At 40.3% G+C, this 22,274-nt stretch overlaps 1 protein-coding gene and 1 pseudogene across 1 annotated transcript; both read left to right on the forward strand.

Annotated features, from left to right (window-relative positions):
• LOC109830748 lies at nucleotides 183–22,268 on the forward strand (annotated as a pseudogene).
• LOC109830758 (3-ketoacyl-CoA thiolase 5, peroxisomal-like) lies at nucleotides 19,679–22,183 on the forward strand. Its single transcript, XM_020398123.1, has 6 exons — nucleotides 19,679–19,792; nucleotides 19,849–20,012; nucleotides 20,162–20,252; nucleotides 21,330–21,462; nucleotides 21,565–21,646; nucleotides 22,033–22,183. Exons 1-6 carry the CDS (start codon nucleotides 19,679–19,681, stop codon nucleotides 22,181–22,183), a joined length of 735 nt encoding a protein of 244 aa, XP_020253712.1.

Raw genomic sequence — 22,274 nt, forward strand, 5'->3', positions numbered from 1 at the left:
CGAGCACTTTGAAACTATCCGCTCAAGTATCAAATAAATTTCTCGCACTGGATTAAAATGAACGCCCAGTCAATGACACGTGGGACCCAGCTTTAAATCAATTAACTATTCAGGTCTAATCTAGCTTCATCCATGTGATCTAACCGCCTTCTCAGCTCGTCCGCTATAAATGCAGGCTTTGGATGTCACTCGAGCTTTTTTCTCTTGAAGGTATCGTTTTCTACCGAGAGCAAATATCTTCTCGGGTGAAGAGCGATTTAGATCGAGATCGAGATCAAGGTTTCGTAACGGACAAGGCGATCAATTATAGGCAGAGAGTGCTCCTTCATCATCTCCTTCCTCCTCCTTCGAATGATTCGTCGACGCTAGCGGTAGGTTACATCGGATCGTGCCCTAGGGTTTACTTTTCTTGAGTAGTTCGAAATTGGGAGATTGATTTTGCGATTTTTTTTTTTTTGAAATGTTGGTTTTGTGCAGGCATCCGTGTGCGCTGCCGGCGATGGTGCTGCGCGTTTGAGGAATTCGAGCTTTGGCGATGATGTCGTCATCGTTGCGTAAGTGTTTTCATATTTTAGCCTAAATTAATTTGTGCGTCTTTAATCTGTATTTGGGATATGGCATTGAGTTTTCTTTGTTAAAGCACTAATTTGTTGTTAATTTTAAGCAAACTTGTAAATTTTATTGCTTACTTCATTTATGCACTGCTACAAAGTCTGCCAGCCCCAACGGTTCAAACCGTTGGGGCAGATAGTGTCCCCAACGGTTGAAACCGTTGGGGCAAAAAAAAAAGCCCGTTGGGGCAGATTGCGTTGGGGCAAAGTCAGCCCCAACGGTTATTTTATCAGCACCAACGGTTATAACTGTTGGTGCTGATTGTTTTTTAACTAAAATTTTAAAAAAGAAAAAAACCAAGCACCAACGGTTACAACCGTTGGTGCAAATAACAGTACCAACGGTTTGAACCGTTGGTGCAAATAACAGCACCAACGGTTCAAACCGTTGGTGCTGCTATTTGCACCAACGGTTGAAACCGTTGGTGCTTCTATTTGCACCAACGGTTCAAACTGTTGGTGCTGTTATTTGCACAACTCTGAAAGATCCCTAGGCATAAAAATATATAGGTATTTCCCTTTGATGTTCACCAACAATGAGATTATACTACAGCTTTTTTGAGCTAGGGAAAATGTTAAAATATGTATCTTCTAATGCGAAATTTGTTGCACCAAGATAGTGAACTACATTTGAAAGTTTAATATCAATAAATTTCTATAAGGTCTCAAAATAATATACACAAATATTATGTCCGAAGAGCTTTCACAGCCAAAACTACACAAATTTGTACCATACTTTCATAGTATTTACATCACTTTCATTTTCATTGTTTATATCACTTGCAAAATTGTCTACAACTATGAATTAATGTAAGCTAATCTTGACCATCATCTAGGTTATCTTCTACTCCCACTTGAATAATTTCCTACAAAACATAGAGAATATGTTAGTTTGCAATTAAAACAACTTAAGAGGTTCATCCTTTTCAGTGGTTTTCTTCTACTCCCACTTGAATAATTTCCTACAAAACACAGAGAATATGTTAGTTTACAATACAAAACACAGAATAATTTCCTACAAAACACAAGAATACAACAAATGCCTTAAAAGCTAACAAACACAGAATAATTTCCTACAAAACATCTCCTTCAGCAGACATAGCTTGATGTTATATGTTTCACCAACCAAATAGCTAAATCGTAATAAATACAAATTGACGATTAAATAAAACTTATAAATCTCCCCAATATGGTCACTGAGAGGCCCACTACCTCACTTGAGGTCTCCGAAGTTCTAGAAATTTCTCCGAGACAAATATTACAACTACAATTTGGTCATGAATTCTAAGTCCTTTTATAGAAAGACACTGCTAATGTCATTTCACTGAAACAACAAACTGGGTACGTATGCAAGACATACTAGATTATAAGACCATTGATAAATAAGCATATAACACATACAAAATTTTGATGATGCTCACAGCATGCCGTGAAATACAATCATGGTGAGCATTTTTTTGTACACAATAAGATAAAACAAGTGAAACAATAAAGCATTTTGTACCAAACTTATCTATTATATATGCTAATATATACAGGTGTATGCTAATATATACCTGTGAGATGAGAGCAGAATTCTTGATACCACAAAGATTAGTTGCATAATGAAGTCTCCAATCTATACGGTTAGCAACCTGTTCCCTACAAGATGGAAGTGCAAGCTAAATCGAGAGCCAGCTTAAAGATTACACAAAGAAGTTCCAATGAACTAACCACAAATGAACACTTCTATATTAAAATCATCCACTAGCACAATAATACGACACCTACAATTTGTAAATTGTCCATGAAGGAGAAAGCAAAATCATATCCAAAGCTCTAATTGACAGAGTAAATCATATCCAAAGCTCTAGTTGGCAGAGTTTTGGGTTTTAAAATTATTCTCCAACTGAATATATCTCAGCAATTAGAGGGAAAATGAAACTAAACTAATTACTTATGGAACAAATTATGTAATAGTGAATGATGTTCTAAAAAGAAGACTTGGGATATTCAAGCTCAACCTCAGACTCAAGCTCATCACCGTCATGAAAGTGCATTTTCTTGAGGGATATACAGAATATACAGAAGAAGGTTAGGACATGGAGAAAAACACAAAAGCAATTGAGAGCCATAAACATGAACAAATTGGTATACCTTCGCTGAACCCCTGAGGTGCATATATTCTGCAATTACTAACTACAAGTTGTAGCATTCAACCTCATGAGACTCAAAATTAGGAGAACCTGATTTGGAGCACTTGATGAGTTCAATCTTGCTGAGAACTATTTTGAGCAGGGAAATAGAAATATCCTAAAAAAACCAAATGAATAAGTAAACGGACGATAAAAAGAGGTAGAGAGCAATATATTGTGAGGAAAACAGTAATAAAATCACTTCTATATACAATTGGCAGAAGGCCTGTGAGGAAAATATACCGAAAAGAATACATGAGGACTGCAGAAGGCCTGTGAGGAATCAAATATACAAGATATTCAAGATAATATTTTTAAAGGATCTGCAGATGTCTTTAGATATACACGATGCCGAGCATCAATTTGCTCGCTTAGATGTCTTTAGAAAACCAAAGACTAAAGTCTCTTTAGATGTTCATCCAGTAAGATACTTCATTTAATTCCTTTAACTTGCAACCAGTATTCTTAATTGACCTCCTAAATGGAAAATTAAATCAGTGTAAAATTAAAAAGGAAAACAAGTCCATTATAGTGTAACAGTCATGTGGGCTGGAAGGTGAATAAATGATTATTCACAAATATTGTGAGTTGTTTGATGCCATAGATACCATAGCAGAGCTCGAGAGGAAGAAACGACAGAATGGTGGCCAGTAAATTAGAAACTAATGCAGAGAAAGTACACACAGAACATTTCAGACCTTGGACCTCGCTTCTTTGACTCTCAATTATCTTTATTTATTTGTTGCCTCCGCCTGCACAAAAATGTAAGATTTAGATTGTGATCCAAAAATAAGCACATGTCAATCATTGAATTATTTGTTAACCATATACATGTTTCCTATTAGAAGAAAAAACTTAAAGAGATCGCACCATTTTTTATCGATCCCTTCGAACACCTCTTTCTTGAAAAGATCATCTCTTTATTTCTTCAAAATGTTTATCCCTCATCTTATGTGCAGAGAAACAAGAGATTATTGCAAATAGGCTTGCTTATAAGAGATCATAGGAAAGAGAGGATCATTCAGAGGGTATATAATGAAGTCATTACTATGCCAAATTTACTGCACACATACACATACTGAAGTTGCACAAACAATGTCTTTTACATGGAAGAATTGTGAAAATTAAGGTCTGCATCTATTTCATTCATCAGGATGGATAGCTGCAACCAAATAATGAAGAACTGAACTTGGAAGTTAATAAACACTCTAGACAATGAAGACCTCACAATCGTTATCAGGTGCAGGATATCATAGTTGACAGCCAGATACAAATACACTTTTCCATGCATATAATTCTTGATATAGAACAAAAAGAGCGCGAAAAAAACCACAAATTGTATACGATTGAAAATGTTGAAAACTAATCTGCTTTTCATAAAGAAAATTGAGGAAACAAGATTAAAAGTTGACATCAATGATTTGATGATGCATTGACAAGGCTTAAAGACAAGCCTCATGTTCATCCTCTGAAAAGAAATGAATATAACATAATAATTTGGTCAATCAATATGGAACTCAGTCTCCCCGAATAGAAACAAGAAAATGTTTCAAATTTGCTCCTGCACACAAGATTGCACAAGATTAGTAAAAATAATCTCTCTTTTCTCTTGGGCAGTCTCACCATTATTAGAAGATTTTGTAATTAATATGCCAAATATGAGAGAAAATGGATGTTACTTTAATTTGAGCAAGTTGGGGAATCGAATGTCACCTCTGTCCACGGCGGCGAGGTCCGATTTGAGCAGGAGAGGCGGTTTTTTGATGGGGGTTCGGCGAAAAACTGCAGGGTCAACGGCGGCGGCAAACTGAAGGGCTCTACGGCGGCGGTGACCTCCAAGGGCGGCGACGACCTCCGACGAGGGTTTTTTGATGTGTGAGAGAAAGAGAGAATAGGGCGAACTCCAGGTGCGGCGACGACCTCCGGCGGCGACCTCCAGGGGCGGCGAGTTCAGAGTTGGTGGCGGGGGAGGGGAGGAGAGAAGGCGCAACAGGGTGTTTGGGGGTTTTTTGATGTGTGTGAGAGAGAGAACGGGGCATGTTTGGGGGTTTTGTTTTCTTTTTTTTTTCAATTTTGGCGAAAATAAACGGAGGAAAATTTCCCTCTATGGTGTTCACGTTAAAAGCACTTGGCCCCAACGGTTTCAACCGTTGGGGCCTGTGCTACCAGCCCCAACGGTTGCGTCCACCTGTTGGGGCTGGACCTCTTTTTACTAGTGATGACATATTTGGATAAGCTGCGCTTAAGCGGGGTTGAGATCGATGTAGGTTCTTCCGAGCACTAGTTTCTGTATTTTATGTTGTCACACATGTTTTCCGCATAATTAATACCATCAACATTATCTGGTTACAATATAGACTGTCTATTGTAAAATTGTTTGGTTGTCGATTCTCAGTTCATTGCTTCTGTCGTAGGATTCTATCCTCTTGACGCTTGTCTTGGTTTTTTTGGTCTTGCTATTGTCTAGTGCTTATCGAACTGCAGTTTGCAAGCCCAAGAGGAGGAGGTTTTAAAGATACATTACCTGATGACCCGTTAGCTCCTGTCCTAAAGGTTCGTCTTAAATCTTTAATATTATCTATTCGGATTATCATTTTTTTTGATACAAGGGAAACCCGGTTAGCTCGCTCAACTCTACTCCTTTGGAGTCCGCCTAGTTTCTATAGTTCGAATCCCCCATTCTGCACTCCCGCACGGGGCACACCCTCCTCTCATATGAGGGGCCCACACCCATGTGGTTGGGGACATGCAGGGCTAACCCAGAGGAACTCGAACCAACGTGCGTAGAGACGGGCTGAGTTAGCTAATCAGTAAAACCCCGGGTCTCCTTAACCACCCCCACCCTAAGGAGACCACAGGTGAAATGGTAAGGGATTGGAACACAAGATCAACAGGGCACAATTACCTAGGGAGTCCACCTCCCCCATGGTGCTGCTAACCATGTGTCCCACCCGCGGGTGGTTCGGATTATCATTTTGTTTCGTATGTGAGATATGATGACCTTTCATTCATATGTTTTCCCTAGTGGTGGAATCATGTGAACAGTTAGGCCTATGACTTGTCAACTGATTGTTGATGTTGTAGTTTCCCCTAGAAACCCTTTTGCTATGCACGGGAATGGTTAGACAAAGTATGTACTTCACTGTTCTTACATTAATAAATATATACATATGGTAGTACCAGTTGATGGTGTTTAAGGGGCCTTTGATTCTTTGAATGATTATGATGGCTTCCAACACTAGTACCTTCTTTACAACTGAGCATAAACTCTTCCACTTGGATGACGTAGATTGCCGGGTGTCCGAATAGATAGGTGGTACGAAGGATGGGAGTAAACGATTAATTTGGGTGACGAATTGTATCTACCAATATTTAATTGGGTGGAGAGGTTATAGTGTCGTGGCTCCAGTCCAAATTGGAGCCCACATAAGGTAGATGGACCTTGATTAATTAAATCCTAATACTAAAAGGATTTGAGGCACTCATTCGTAATAGAATAGGAATAGGAGGGGGAAAGAATAATATTCCCTTTATAAAAGAGATCCCCACAAGAGAGTCAATTTACAGGAACAGTAACACGAGAGTCACTGTTGAGGGGTTGCGCGGTTTTTGAGGGGAGAGAGAAAAGGAGAGAAAAATTTAAAATTCTAGATAGCTCGGTTCTTCTATTGCAGTGATTCAAAAACCATTTTCTTCAGAATGACGATGTCGGCAAGGATACGGTGTTGGTTTCTCCGCGGGCATTAGAGATTTATGGTGAGACGGGTTCTAGGATTTTGGTACCCTAAAGGAAACACTGTATTTTTTCCTGTGATTTGATCCTCAAGTTTGGATATAAATTTGAAGGATTGTACTCTTGATTGATAGTGGAATATTACTCTCTGGATTGCACCGTGGACGTAGGCACGATTTGCCTAACCACGTTAAATATTAGTGTTTGCTTGCATTACGTATTTTTATTGGTGTCGTTATTTGTTTAGTGTTTAACTCTGCAGATTAATCTCTATAAAATTCCTAACAAGTGGTATCAGAGCTCTGGTTGGAGACGTGCTTTGGGATGAAAAAGATGGAGAGTTTTGACACAATGATAAAATTGAATGGTTCCAATTGATAAGTATGGAAGTTCAAGATAAAAGATATTATATATTGTAAAGATTTATATAACCCTATTGAAAGATGAAGCCAAGCCAAAAAAGATGACCGATAGAGAGTGGAAGAAATAACACAGAAAGGCGATCAGTTATATTCGGATGTGGATCGGCGTTAGTGTGTTTCATCATGTATCGAATGAAACTAATGCGAAGTCTCTTTGGAAGAAACTTGAGGATCTCTACGAGCAGAAAACCGAGGGAAACAAGACATTTATTATGAGGTAGTTGGTGAATGTGAAATTCAAAGAAGGAAGCAACATAGCAGGACACTTGAATGAGTTTAAGAGGTTAATTAATCAGTTAGCTACCATGAAGATGACTATCGATGATGAGTTATAGGCTTTATTGCTATTGAGTTCTTTGCCATATAGTTGGGAGACATTGGTGGTGACGGTCAACAACGCAGCTCCAAATGGTGTGTTATTGATGAGTATGGTTACTAGTAGTTTATTCAATGAGAAGACTCGGAGAAAGTCTACCGGCATAGATAATTCATGGGCACTTGTTACGGAGTACAAGGGTAGGAGCAAGTATAAGGATAGGTCTAGAGGTCGTGGCACATCCAAGGACAGATCAAAGTCTAAAGAGAGATGTTGCTTTCATTGTGGAACGCCGAGTCATATCAAGAAGAATTGTTGGGCATGGAAGAAAGAACAAGTTGGGAACAAAGATGAAAAGAAAGATGAGAAGAAGGAAGCAAACAGTGACACTACAACTAATTTGTCTGAGGCCGATGTTATTCTCATTTTTAGGGAAGAAGACTGTATGCACATTACAAGTTAGAATTCTGAGTGGATAGTGGATATAGGCCTTACATGTCATGCTACCTGCAATCAGGACCTTTTCACGTCGTATAAAGTAGGTGACTTTGGCAATGTGAAGATGGACAATACTAGCTACTCGAAGATTGTGAAACTTGGTGACATACACTTACAGACAGATACCAGATGCATATCGATTTTGAAGAATGTGCGATATGTTCTCAATTTATGACTTAACTTGATTCCGGGTCTTACTTTGGACCAAATAGTATATAATTTTTTTTTTGGTGGAGGAAAATATAAAATCGCTAAATGCTCTCTTATGGTGGCTAGAGGAAGTATATGTTGCAATCTATACGAGACTCGAGCGAATGCTTCATATGATTCTCTGAGCGTGACTCAAGACAGTGACGCTCTCAATTGGTGGCATAGGAGACTCGGGCACATGAGCAAGGAGTTGCTTATATTCGCAAAGAAGACTCTCATTTCTTTTGCCAGAGGTTTGTCACTTCTTGTGATTATTGTTTGTTTGGCAAACAACATAGAATTTCTTTTAGTAAGTCTTCAAAAAAAAGATAATATTCTAAATTTGATTTATTCTGATGTTTGTAGTCCTATCGAGGTGGAGTTCTTGGGTGGCAATAAGTATTTTGTCACATTTATTGATGATGCATCGCGAAAGATGTGGGTTTTCTTGTTAAGAACAAAGGATCAGGTGTTTTTAATCTTCCAGCAGTTTCATGCCATGATGGAGAGACGAACAAGAAAGAAGTTGAAGTGCTTGTGCACTGATAATAAAGGAGAGTACACTTCTATTGAGTTTAGAGATTATTTCTACAAACATGGTATTCGATATCAGAGGATAACCCGACACACCGTAACATAATAGAATTGCAAAGAGGTACAACATGACCATTGTGAAGAAAGTCAGACGCATGTTGAAGATGTCAAAGTTACCTAAGAGCTTTTGGGCTGAAGTTGTTCATACTGCATGCTACATAATCAATAGGTCTCTTTCAGTTCATTTGGATTTTGATATTCCATAGAGGGTTTGGTCCGGGAAAAAATATTTTCTATTCTCATCTGAAGGTGTTCGGTTGTAAGGCATTTATAAACATTCCGAAGGAGAAGAGATATAAGCTTAATGATAGGGCGGTTCCTTACATCTTTCTTAGTTATGGAGAAGATGAGTTCGGCTATAAACTATGGGATCCAGAAAAAATACGAATTATCAGACGAGCAGATGTGATTTTTCATGAGGACCAGACTATTATAGATCTCCGGAGCATTATTTTAAATATCGGCCGATAATCGATATTATTGACCTAGTTATCGGATTTAAGAGCTCTCTGCTAGGATAAGTTGGTTTTGTAATCGGTTATCGTTTTGAAGAGTTTATCGGTAAGTTATCGGCGTTATCGGTACTTATCGGTACTTATCGGCCAATAAGTAAGGCTTTTTTATCGGGATTATCGGTCGGGCATTTTGAGTTGGATTGTTGAGTTTTTAAACCCGACCCGACCCGCTTTCTACAATTAGTTAGTGATTCTAAACATGATGATTTATATTTTGATATGTTTATATTTCATTAAGCATGATTAGATTATATTTTTTAGTTATTATATTATATATATACATCATCCAGTATATCACTCTGATAAATACTACTTATCTCTGATATATCCCCAATTTTCGTTATCAAATAAGGATTTTGGCCGTCCGATAAATCCCCGATAACCGATATTTAAAACTTTGCTTCAGAGAGCAAAACAGTCAGAGAGTGTTGCTAATGAGATTTTAGATATGACACCCGTGCCGGCTCTAGTACAGTTGCATCCTATAGATATAGAGCAGATGCATAATGATGGTATTCATGATGACTGTCAGATACTAGAGCAAGGAGAAGATGATCAGGATCATGAGCAGGAGGCTCCTCAGCAAGGGAACATCACCAGCAGCAAGAGATTGCAGAGCCACGGCTTAGGAGATTAGCTAGAGAGCTTAGACTATCCACGAGATATCCTCTTTCAGAGTATTCTTTGCTGACAGAAGAGGGGGATTCAAAGAGCTTTCAGGAGGCACAGACTCATAAAGACAATGACTGATGGTTTCAGGCTATACAGGAAGAGATTGAGCAGATTGATGTGAAGACTGTATTTTTTCATGGTGATTTGGAGGAGGAGATCTACATGGAGCAGCCGGAGGGTTTTAAAGTGGAGGGAAAAAACACATGATTTGCAGATTGAAGAAAATGCTCTATGGTTTGAAGCAGGCACCCAGGCAGTGGTATAAAAAATGTAACTATTTCATGTTGAGTCATGGCTACCAGAGGATAGTTACAGATTCTTGTGTATATTTCAAGAGATTTTCATATTCTAGCTTCATTATCTTTTTGTTTTATGTGGACGATATGTTGATTATTGGTCAAGACAGTCAGATGATCGGTGGATTGAAGAAGAAGTTATTTAAATCCTTTAACATGAAGGATTTGAGCTCGGCACAACGGATTTTTGTATGGATATTGTTCGTGACAAGAAAGTCATTAAGTTGTGGTTATCACATGAGAAATATGTTGAACGGTTACTTGATAAATTCAACATAGAAGATGCCAAATCAGTTAGTACTCCTCTTGCAGGTCATTTGAAGTTTAGTAAGAAGTTTTGCCCGACTGCAGATGAAGAAAAGAGTAAGATGGAGAATATTCCTTACTCTTCAGTTGCAGAGAGTTTAATGTATGCCATGATTTGCACTCGATCAGATATAGCTCATGCAGTTGACGTTGTGAGCAGGTTTCTTTCTAATCTAGGGAAAGTTCATTGGGAATGAGTAAAGTGAATCTTGAAATATTTGAAAGGTAGTTCTAGATTGTGTTTGAGTTTTGGAGGTTCGAATGCAGTATTACATGATTTTGCAGATGCGGATATGGCAAGTGATCTCGATCACAAGAAGTCTATCTCAGATTGGTTATTCACTTTTGTAGGGGGAGCTGTATCTTGACAGTCCAGGTCACAAAAGTGTGTTGCTTTATCTACAACGGAGGCGGAATATGTTACAGCTACAAAAGCTGGTAAGGAGATGGTTTTGTTGAGAAGATTTCTGCTAGATTTAGGCTTGTAGCATGATAATTATTAGGTTTTCATTGATATTCAGAGTGCTATTGATTTGAGCAAGAATTCTACATTCTAGTCCACGACAAAACACATTAATGTGAGATATCATTGGCTTAGAGAAGCTACGGAGAAAGAGAAACTGAAGCTACAGAAGATTTACACAGATAATAATCTAGTAGATATTTTAATGAAGACCATCTCCAGAGAGAAGACCAAGTTGTGTCGGTAATTGGCCGGCATGAACTCCTGGTGAGGAGTCACAGATTGACATACTCACTCGTTGGACTAGAAGAGGAGACTGTTTGTAGGCTGTCTAAAAATCACAATAGATAGTTGATCCCCCATCAAACACCGATGATGGAAGTTACAATCTGACGACTTCCAGAAGGCTATAATTTGAGGACTTTCACGTAGAAGGCTACAATCTGACGACCTTCACGACAACTGATGAAAGCTCTAATTCAACAGCATTCACAATCAACATCGGGAGTTACAATCTGACGACTCTCATATTTTATAACAGGCAAAGATCAATAAGCAATGGCCTTTGCAATGTTATAATGGACGAGGTTATAAGCCAACAATCTCTCTCAAACGCAGAAATTCACTTCTGCGTTTTTCAAGTTCAAAACGCACACAAGTGTGCGTTCCTTAGCAGGCGTCAAACTCTGTAACGCAGAGTTAAATCACGAAACGCACACTTAACGTGCGTTCTTCGACAGACTCGACTGCATCCCAAACTCTGAACGCAGAGTTGATCCTCAACGCACCAGTGACCTGTGCGTTTCCAATTTCAGAACGCATACGGCCTGTGCGTCTCAAATCTCCAACAGAGATTTAACTCTGCGTCCTAAGCCTTGGACGCAGAGTTAAAGCCCAAACGTGGCATGTGCGCCTGTGTTGCTTGAACTGCTGAACGCAGAGTTCAGCTCTGCGTTCTAACGCCCTAGCACAGAGAATCTGCCTGTGCGTTCAGCCACCAAGATAGGCCCAACTCTGCGTTTTTAGTCTAAAAACGCAGAGTTCGGGCCCTGAATGCTATTTTTCAGCGTTTGACTCGTTCAAAGTACGCAATGAACAGTTCCAGGAACTGTTTTTCCCCACGATTTGAGGGATTTTCGCCCCACTTAAGAGCGGATTAAGGGGGTAGTTACCACCCTTAATCCCCTATAAATACCAGAAACTCAATTGAGTTAAGGGATCGAATTTTCTCTCAACTCGTTAAGAGTTATTTTCAAACTTGCCACGCAAGTTCTCCACAGCGTCAAATCGTGAGGAGAAGACATCGTTCCAGTGAATCAAGACGTTCGGATCGTCAACGAGAAGCAAACTCGACGCGAGCATTCGAGGGAGGCATCTCATCGCCACCGTGAAGAACCCAGAATTAAATAAAGGGGAGAATCAAATTCATTCTCTTCTCTTTTGTAATCGGAATCCAAATTATAATTGATTTTGAGAGGAATACAAGTCAATTTTTCTTTCATTATCTTTTTACTGTAAATTTCCAACAAACAAAAGATGGCGACTCTGCTGGGGACAAGCTTCTCTTACGAAGAAGTGGTGGTGCAATCCGACGTTCATCTCACTGGAACGACCGTTGAAACTCTGATTATCGAGTTCGATCAAGCCAAGTTTGAGAAGGCCCTCTCCTCTGGATCCTTTAGCCCCAAGGCTATGCGCAAGATCCACAAAGTTTCTGAGGAGACTAAAGCTCCAATTGTTGCTCCTATGCCGGAGGAGGCCCTCTCCTTTAGCCGAGATTGCTCGAATAGCCCCTCCGCTAAAGGAGTGGGCTCAGTTTATGCCAAACGCACCCCTCAGTGGTGCGTTGTGCAATCAAAACGCAGCCCTTAGAGACACGTTTCAACATCAAAACGCAGAACTCAAAACTGCGTTGATTTGGTAGAACGCAACTCTCAGGAGTGCGTTTCAGGACCAAAACGCAACTCTCAGGAGTGCGTTCAAGATTCAAAACGCAGATCTCAAAACTGCGTTGATTTGGTAGAACGCAACTCTCAGGAGTGCGTTTCAGAACCAAAACGGAACTCTCAGGAGTGCGTTCAAGATCCAAAACGCAGACTTACGAACTGCGGTAACCAACAAAAACGTAACCGGCAAAGATGAATTTCATCAACAAAACGCAGACCTTGGTCTTGCGTTAGTCAAGCTAAACACGACCCTCGTGTTCCTTCTTTGGAACACGATGTGACTCGTCGTGTTCAAAATGATCAACATGGATTTAAAATTCATGTTTACCAAGAACCAGTCCCATCCTTTAACGGACAGGGGGTTCCATCTCTACCCCCACGCTCTGTGAAGGTTGCTCCTATGCCAAAGGAAACCCTCTCCTTTAGTCGCCGAGATTACTCGAGCAGCCCTACCTCTAAAGGAGTGGGCTCAGTTTATGCCAAACGCAGCCCTCAGTGGTGCGTTGTGCAATCAAAACGCAGCCTTCAAAACTGCGTGGATTTGGCAGAACGCAACTCTCAGAAACGCAACCGGCAAAGGTGCGTTTCATCAACAAAACGCAGACTTCGGTCTAGCGTTAGTAAAACAGAACACGACCCTCGTGTTTCTTCTTCAGAACACGATGAGATTTGTCGTGTTCAAAAAGATCAACGTGGACTCAAGATCCATGTTCACCAGGAGCCAGTCTCATCCTTTAATGGACAGGGGGTTCCATCTCTACCCTCACGCTCTGTGAGAGGTTCATCCCAAGTCTCTGACTTGCGGGAATTGCTGTCGATGTTCAACCGACCGACGAATGTCGTTTTGCTCAATAATCGACGACATCCTCATAGGAAGAGGACTTTAGAGGATGAATACCTTGGAGTCACTTCTAACATGGTTGGTAGAGGGAGATCATCAACCCTTAATTCTGACGAGTCAGAGACAGATCGTTCTCCAAGCGTCAGAGAAATCACTAACGAGTTTGAAGAAATCTACCAACGTACTCGGACGCGAACAAGAGTCATTCCCCCTGTCAACTATCGGAGTTTAGCCAGAGGAACTAATTCCGATGACGAACTCTCAGCCATTGCAGAGTCTCAGTCATCAAGCTCTTTTGTTGAACATAAGAGCTTCGCTTATATGACGGGAAACCATGAAGATCTCGCTAAGAGACTTGATGAACAGGAGGCCATGCTCAAATCTCAGCAGGAGGCCATTAATGAACTCATGGCCATGTTGACTCAAATCGTCGCAGACAATGCCAAATTTCAGGAGACAGATTCGCCGCTTAGGCAAGAATCTTCCCGGAGAGGAAAAGCCTCTTCATCCCGACCTCACACAAGCAAAGGGAAGGGAAAAGTGGTTGAGGATACAGCTTCTGACCAAGAAGCCCACAACCTGGAATCTTCCTCTGATGAAGGAAGAGAGAATGAGAACGAGCAGAATCTTCAGTCTGCCAAAATGGAAGAATTGGAAGCCCGCCTCAAAGCCATTGCTAACAGAAGCGAGCTCCAAGATAAGGGAGTTATCAGACCCTATCCTGCCGAATGGGATGCAGCCCTTTATCCTCCAAAGTTTGAGGTCCCGACGCTACAAACTTTTGACGGCGCGGGATCACCAAACCAACATATTTATCATTTCAAGTCACAGACTGGAAATATAATATCAAACGATGCCATGCTGGCTCGATTGTTCACTGGCATCCTCAAGGGAATTGCCTTTGAATGGTTCAGGAAACTGCCTGCTGGATGTATCCAAACGTGGACGGATTTAGAGAGACTCTTCCTATCAAGATTCTTTGAAGAGGATACAGAAGTCTCCATTCATACCATTCTCGCCACTAAGCAGAAGAAGAGGGAGTCCGTCAAAGCCTATGTCAAAAGGTTCCGATCCATGGCTCTCCGGTGTTCGTCAGGTATGACACAATCTACCTTAGTAGAGACCTATCGACACAACTTACAAACCGACCTCCTAGCCCGAATAGGAGTTGCAGAATACCGTTCTTGGAGACAACTAATCTCTAAGACGAGCAGGCTCAAAAAATCATTGCCAGGATCAAAGCTGAAGAACGAAGTAGGCAAGATCAGCCCGAGCAATCAGACCAAGCTCAATCTTCTCCTGAGCAACTGGACCAGGCTCACTCTTCCCAGTCAGAAGGGAAAGATACTACGGCCACTGAAGTCAATCCTCTTCAGTAGGATGACGGGTCCAACAACTATCATGTTAACAGTTACCTCTGATAGTCAAACTCATCAGATAATGGCCTACCTGGTGATGTGACTCTATTCCGACTTCATGGATAGTACCACACTAGGTGATGTGCCTTGTCTACCTCTTTTTATTCCCCTGCTAAGTCTTAATCAAGACTGGGGGTTGGTTACTTGGAATCCATTGGATTAAGAGTAACGAATCTTTCACATCGTCAAGTTAACATTACACTTCTGACGATCATCATCCCCACAGAGTATGCATTCAATTGGCATCACTCTCAATTTGTCACGTTAACAATACACCTCTGACAAAACCCACTTATCAATCCTCGTCAATAGGATGATAAGTCCCCAAAGTTGCTCCAATCGCAACACAAATTCTTGTCACGTTAACAATACACCTCTGACAAAACTCACTTATCAATCCTCGTCAATAGGATGATAAGTCCCCAAAGTTGCTCCAATCGCAACACAAATCCTGTCACGTTAACACTACACCTCTGACAAAATCAACTTATCGACTCTCTCCAATAGAGCGATAAGTCCTCAAAATTGCTTCCATAGCAATATTTTTCTTGTCACGTTAACACTACACCTCTGACAAAATCCGCTTATCGACTCTCTTCAATGGAGCGATAGGTCCACAAACTCGTCAAGTTAACACCACACCTCTGATGACCAAATTAACTTATCGACTCTCTTCAATAGAGCGATAGGTCCATAAAATACTGTTAGGTTAACATAACACCTCTAACAGTCAACCCTCCCAATGAACTTGTTAATTCTTTCGGTGTTTCAAGCTACACAGGAAGAAATGACACCAAAAATCCATGCCTTCACGCATGGGGGACTTTATCTCGATCCCTAATTAGAGATAAGTCTGCATCTAACACATGCTGCCGGGTAGCCTATTCCCGCAATAATAGCAAAGCCTACGTATTCAATATCGTAGCAGGTCGTTATTAATAACGCCAAAATCCATGCCTTACACGCATGGGGAATTTTATCCTGAATCCTAAGTAGGGATAAGTCAATGTCTAACACACGTTGCCGGTTAGTCTTTTACCGTGAAAAGGACATCAAAATCCATGCCTCACACGCATGGGGGACTTTATCTTGATCCCTAAATAGAGATAAGTCTACGCCTAACACGCGTTGCCGGTAGGATAAGTCAATGTCTAACACGCGTTGCCGGTTAGTCTTTTACCGTGAAAAGGACATCAAAATCCATGCCTCACACGCATGGGGGACTTTATCTCGATCCCTAAATAGAGATAAGTCTACGCCTAACACGTGTTGTCGGTTAGTCTTTTCCCGTCAAAATGACAAAGTCTATGTATTCAAAATCATAGCATCAAGACTAATAGAGTTCATTCTCTTAGCACAACGTTACATGTGGAACGGACCTAGATAATTCACATGCTAGCCCGACTCAAACGGTAGTCGGTAAAGGCTTATCATATCCGTTGGTGGCTGAGGGTTTGCCAAAAATCCTACGCACATTTGCAGGCCCATCAGCTTAATAGATGTGAGTCGAGACTTAAAACAGATGCGCCAAAGACAAGTCTCAAAGACTTAGTCAAAAATGCACGGAAGCCACTTCCATGTCTTAAGTCAAAACGTTGACCCGCGATGCAAAAAACCAAACGTCGAGGTCACACCTATGTTCCAAATTCAACATGCAACGGTAAAACCCGCATCTCAAGTTCAAAATGCAGGGTCCACCCCACAGTCTAGAAGCAGGATTATGACGCATACCTTCACACAGGTCCTACGTGGCAAATCCCTTCAACCAAGCTACCTTCGAAGCGAGTGCAGAGAACAACTCCTTTGTGACAAGGAATCAACAGCTCCAAGATCAGAGTTGAGATCCAAAGTATTCCGAAAATTCGTTCCAGTCAACCGCGAACTTTCAAAAACTTTGGAGGGGGTTCTGTAGGCTGTCTAAAAATCACAATAGATAGTTGATCCCCCATCAAACACCGATGATGGAAGTTACAATCTGACGACTTCCAGAAGGCTACAATTTGAGGACTTTCACGTAGAAGGTTACAATCTGACGACCTTCACAACAACTAATGAAGGCCCCAATTCAACAGCCTTCACAATCAACATCGGGAGTTACAATCTGACGACTCTCATATTTTCAAGGAGCCAAGACGAAGATTACAAGAGGACGATATGTGCAAAGCTCTAGCAAAAGAGACTACAAATTGACGGTCTCTTCATATTAGAATGCAGATATCTCTCAAACCGTGCTGCTGAACGCAGAGTTCAGCTCTGCGTTCTAACGCCCTAGCACAGAGAATCTGCCTGTGCGTTCAGCCACCAAGATAGGCCCAACTCTGCGTTTTTAGTCTAAAAACGCAGAGTTCGGGCCCTGAACGCTATTTTTCAGCGTTTGACTCGTTCAAAGCACGCAATGAACAGTTCCAGGAACTGTTTTTTTCCACAATTTGAGGGATTTTCGCTCCACTTAAGAGCGGATTAAGGGGGTAGTTACCACCCTTAATCCCCTATAAATACCAGAAACTCAATTGAGTTAAAGGATGGAATTTTTTCTCATCAACAGAGAGAGATTCGGTCAAGAGCAAGCTTGGTAGCAAAGAAGAAGAGCCTTCATCCTTCGGCTGGGATTTTGGAGATCAACAACAGGAGCATTCCCTTGGCTTATAACCGACTTTTGGTTCAAATCAACTCTTTTTCAAGAGTTCAAACTCGTTCAGAGTTATCAACTCGATCAGAGTTCAAAACTTGCTCTGCAAGTTCTTCTAAAACTCGTTCAGAGTTATCAACTCGTCAAGAGTTATTTTCCAAAACTTGCCACGCAAGTTCTCCACAGCGTCAAATCGTGAGGAGAAGATCACGTTCCAGTGAATCAAGACGTTCGGATCGTCAACGAGAAGCAAACTCGACGCGAGCATTCGAGGGAGGCATCTCATCGCCACCGTGAAGAACCCAGAATTAAATAAAGGGGAGAATCAAATTCATTCTCTTCTCTTTTGTAATCGGAATCCAAATTGTAATTGATTTTGAGAGGAATACAAGTCAATTTTTCTTTCATTATCTTTTTACTGCAAATTTCCAACAAACACTGTTGTGGGTCCAGTTCAAATTGGGGCTCACAAAAGGTAGATGGACCTTGGTTAATTAAATCCTAATGCTATAAGGATTTGAGGGACCTATCGCAATAGAATAGGAATAGGAATAGGAGGGGGAAGAATAATATTCCCTTTATAAAAGAGATCCCTCACGAGAGAGACATTGTAATCAATTTGCAGGAACAGTAACCCGAGAGTCTGTTGAGGGGTTGCGCAGATTCCGAGGGGAGAGAGAAAAAGAGAGAAAATTGAGATTCCGAATAGCTCGGTTGTCCGATTGTAGTGATTCAAAAGCCATTTTCAACAGAACGACGACGTCGTCAAGGGTACGGTGTTGGTTTCTCCGCGGATGTTGGAGATTTATGGTGAGACGGGTTTTAGGGTTTTGGTTCCCTAGAGGTAATGGTGTATTTTTTCTCTTATGATTTGATCCTCAAGTTTGGGTATGACTTTGAAGGATTGTACTCTTGATTAATAGTGGAATATTGCTCTCTGGATTGCCCTATGGATGTAGGTACGATTTGCCGAACCACGTTAAATCTTGATGTTTGTTTGCGTGTGATATTTTCATTGGTACCGTTGTTTGTTTAGTGTTTAATTCCGCAGATTAATCTCCATAAAATTCCTAACATATAGAGTGTGTCATCAACCATGAATCTGGTCAAAGATATGGCATATGATGTTTAGTTCAGATATTATTCTTCCTATACTTGTCTTAGTAAGCTAATAGCAGGCCTTGTGGATAGATAACATAATTAACTACTGAGTAAAGGAAGAATATATTATGGGAGGTGCGGGAAGGAGTAATGGAGTTAGATGAGAGGAGCTATTGCGGACAAATTTGTCTCAATGTCTCCTTTTTATCATATGAGAAGTGTCCCAGTCCTAGGAAAAGGGTGTCTTAATGTTTCGTCATGACCAAGTGTTAATTATATACTATACATTATGTCCAAGTGTTGTCTCATGTCCAAATGTCCAACAGTAAATTCTGTAATGAAGTGTCATAAACGAGTTGTAATATTGTTTTTCTGTTGTGACAAATTAATATCATAGGCAGTAATAGAGAAGACGAAACTGGATCCAAAATAAGTTGGTGATATCGTGGTTGGTACAGTCTTAGCTCCAGGTGCTCAAAGAGCAAATGAATGCAGGATGGCTGCATTCTATGCTGGTTTTCCTGGTAATTTCATTTCCATGTCCCCTATCCTTCCCATGATTTGTACACTTGAATTCTATCCTTAGCGATATGTTGTGGTGCACAGAAACTGTTCCAATCAGAACTGTGAACAGGCAGTGTTCCTCTGCTCTTCAAGCAGTTGTTGATGTTGCAGCTGTGCCATAAAAGCTGGTTATTATGATAATGGTAAGTCAATGTGATTTATCTTGTTATTAAGTATAAATCGACTTTGCAAATCATACTCTAATTTGTTTTTATTTCACTACAGGTATTGGGGCTGGGTTGGAATCCATGAGTATGAATCAAGTTGTAATGGAAGGATCCATAAACCCAAAAATATGCTTTCTGTCACAGATCAAATCAAACACCTGCTTATGTTTGGACAAAATTCCTTGAGGGCATATTCTCATACTGCTGAAAGACAACTATTTTGATGCTTCAGGTGAAGCATTTCCAAGCACAAGATTGTCTCCTTCCTACGGGAATTACATCTGAAAATGCAGCACGTCGTTTTGGTGTAACCCGACAGGAGCAAGATCAGGCTGCTGTAAGTTTCTCCTATATACATCCGATTTGTTGGTCGAAAATGGCCGTATGCTTTAGGTTGAATCACATCAGAAAGCTGCAGCAGCAACTGCCTCTGGTAAATTTAAAGATGAAATTGTTCCTGTGATGACAAAGGTGAAAGTCTTTATCACTTCATCCGTTACGTATATTTCCATTGATATCTGGGATCCAAGTAGAAGAAACTTTTTAACAGAGTTTTTGTAGGTAATTACCAGCGTTATATGACTCCATTTAGGTTTATTTGTCTGGTAGAAAATGATTGAAATTTTGGAATAGGTCTTCAGGGAAGTTTCTTTGAAAATATTTTCAAATTAGTCTTGTTAGGTTGCTTATGTTTTTGTTTATCCAGAAATCTTGTAGGTGAAATTTTGCTCTGGTATAGAATCTCACAGAAGGTGCAGTTTGGAGATAAATCTTTCTCTAATCATGAGGCATTACTGGTAAAAGCATAAGTAATTTCCTAATATGATTAGGTGGATGAACATTTATGTTTCATCCAGTATACATGTTTTCCGGGTAGACTATGCTTGGGGCCAACACCTTTCTGCCTTGGGCTCCTGAAAAAATTTATCTACATTTTTTTTCGGTAAGTTACACTAAAACCTTTTAACTTTCAGCATTTTGTAGAAGTTACACTAAACCCTTAGAACTTTTAGCGTTTTGTAGTAAACCCCAATAACTTTCAAAATCACCCTAAACCTGAACCTAAACTTTTAGCGTTTTGCAATATACCCTCAATAACTTTCAAATTGCAGTAGACTCCAATAGCTTTTGCAGAAAATCCCCAAATTGAGCACCCGTTTTATCTAACGTGGCACGTGCAACTCACATGAGTTAAAAATACCAAAGTACCTCTTAAATTATTAAAAAAAACTTTACGACCTTTTTACATTTTCAACCCTAAAAACAAAAATTTCTCATTTTTTGTTATTCATTCTCCTCTTGCTCGCGCCCAGGTTAGGGGTCCTGAACCCAGATTATTTTTTCTTTTGCTGAAATTGCCCTTCAAAATGTCTTTTCATGTTTTTTTTGTTCTAATTTATGGGGTTTATCTGCAAAATTCAGGAACTTATTGGGTTTTTTTTAGCATTTCAAAAGAGCTTAGTGTGATTTTGAAAGTTATCGGGAGTGGACTGCAAACTGCTGAAAATTATTGGGGATTTAGTGTGATTTTGGAAGTTTTGGGGTGTTTACTGCAAAACACTAAAAGTTATTGGTGGTTTATTGTAATTTACCTTTCTTTTTCCATTGAACGGAAAATAAGCAGCTTCTGGGATTTTCCTGTCAACCAAGCATGGCACACTTTGGGAGTAACTGAAGCAGCGACGCCCTGCTATATTTATGCTCTCCTCCTTATGGCCAATTATGGCAGATTTAGAAGGTCAATAATTGTCATGAGCTACAAAACATAGTTATAGACCTAATTGGGAGAAGGGTTGATGTAGTGTCATTGTCATGAGCCTCCCAGGCGAAAGCTCAGTTTTCTGTTCTTTAACATGAAATGGCATTACTTGCAGATAGTAGACCCAAAAAGCGGAGAAGAGAAACAAGTCACGATATCTGTAGATGATGGAATACGTCCTGAGACTGCAGTATCGAGCCTGGCAAAGCTTAAACCAGTATTTAAGAAGGATGGGAGCACAACGGCTGGTATTATAGTGACTCTGTTCTTTAGACTAAAATATCTACAGCTAGCTGTTTCCCTCCTGTAGATTTTAAGCTGGATTCATAATCTACGCAATTCAAGTCAAGTGAGTGATGGTGCTGGAGCAGTGCTACTAATGAGGAGAGATGTAGCAATGCGAAAAGAGTTGCCTATACCTGGCATATTCAGGTTTGCTTTTCTTGCAGAGATGAATGTAGTCTCCATTCACATGGTTTAGAATTATGCAAAATATATATTGGGCTTGCCTCTTTTTCAAGATAATTTGTTTACTTCGATTTGCATCATTTTTAGCGCAATCAAGATGTCGGGCATATTGGTTCTTGCTAGTTGAAACTGGATTATTTCGTTCCATGTTAACACGTCCTTGAGAGCATCTGGGAAATCCAGATTAGTCAGAAGAGTTTTTCCCTAGTTTTTCTGGGCTCTTATTTATATATTCAGTTTGGAGTAGATCAAGGGGGCATTATCTTCAGTTGGTTCTGAATTCTACTTTGGATATATCATCATTGACTTATGAGTAACGAAATGAATAATCAGTTTTTAAAATCTTGTAGGAGCTTTGTTGCGGTTGGGGTGGATCCTGCTGTCACGGGTATTGGTCCTGCTGCTGCAATCCCTCCTGCACTAAAATCTGCTGGTCTTCAGATTGAGGATATTGATCTTTTTGAAATAAATGAGGCGAATGATAAGGAGATCGATATTTGAATTTGTCCACAATTTTAAGGTTAAAGACAAACCTGAAAACATTGCATTCTTATTGTATAGGCCTTCGCCGCTCAATTTGTTTACTGCTGCA

This window comes from Asparagus officinalis, chromosome 1 (genome assembly GCF_001876935.1).
Source record: "Asparagus officinalis chromosome 1, Aspof.V1, whole genome shotgun sequence".
NCBI lineage: Eukaryota > Viridiplantae > Streptophyta > Magnoliopsida > Asparagales > Asparagaceae > Asparagus > Asparagus officinalis.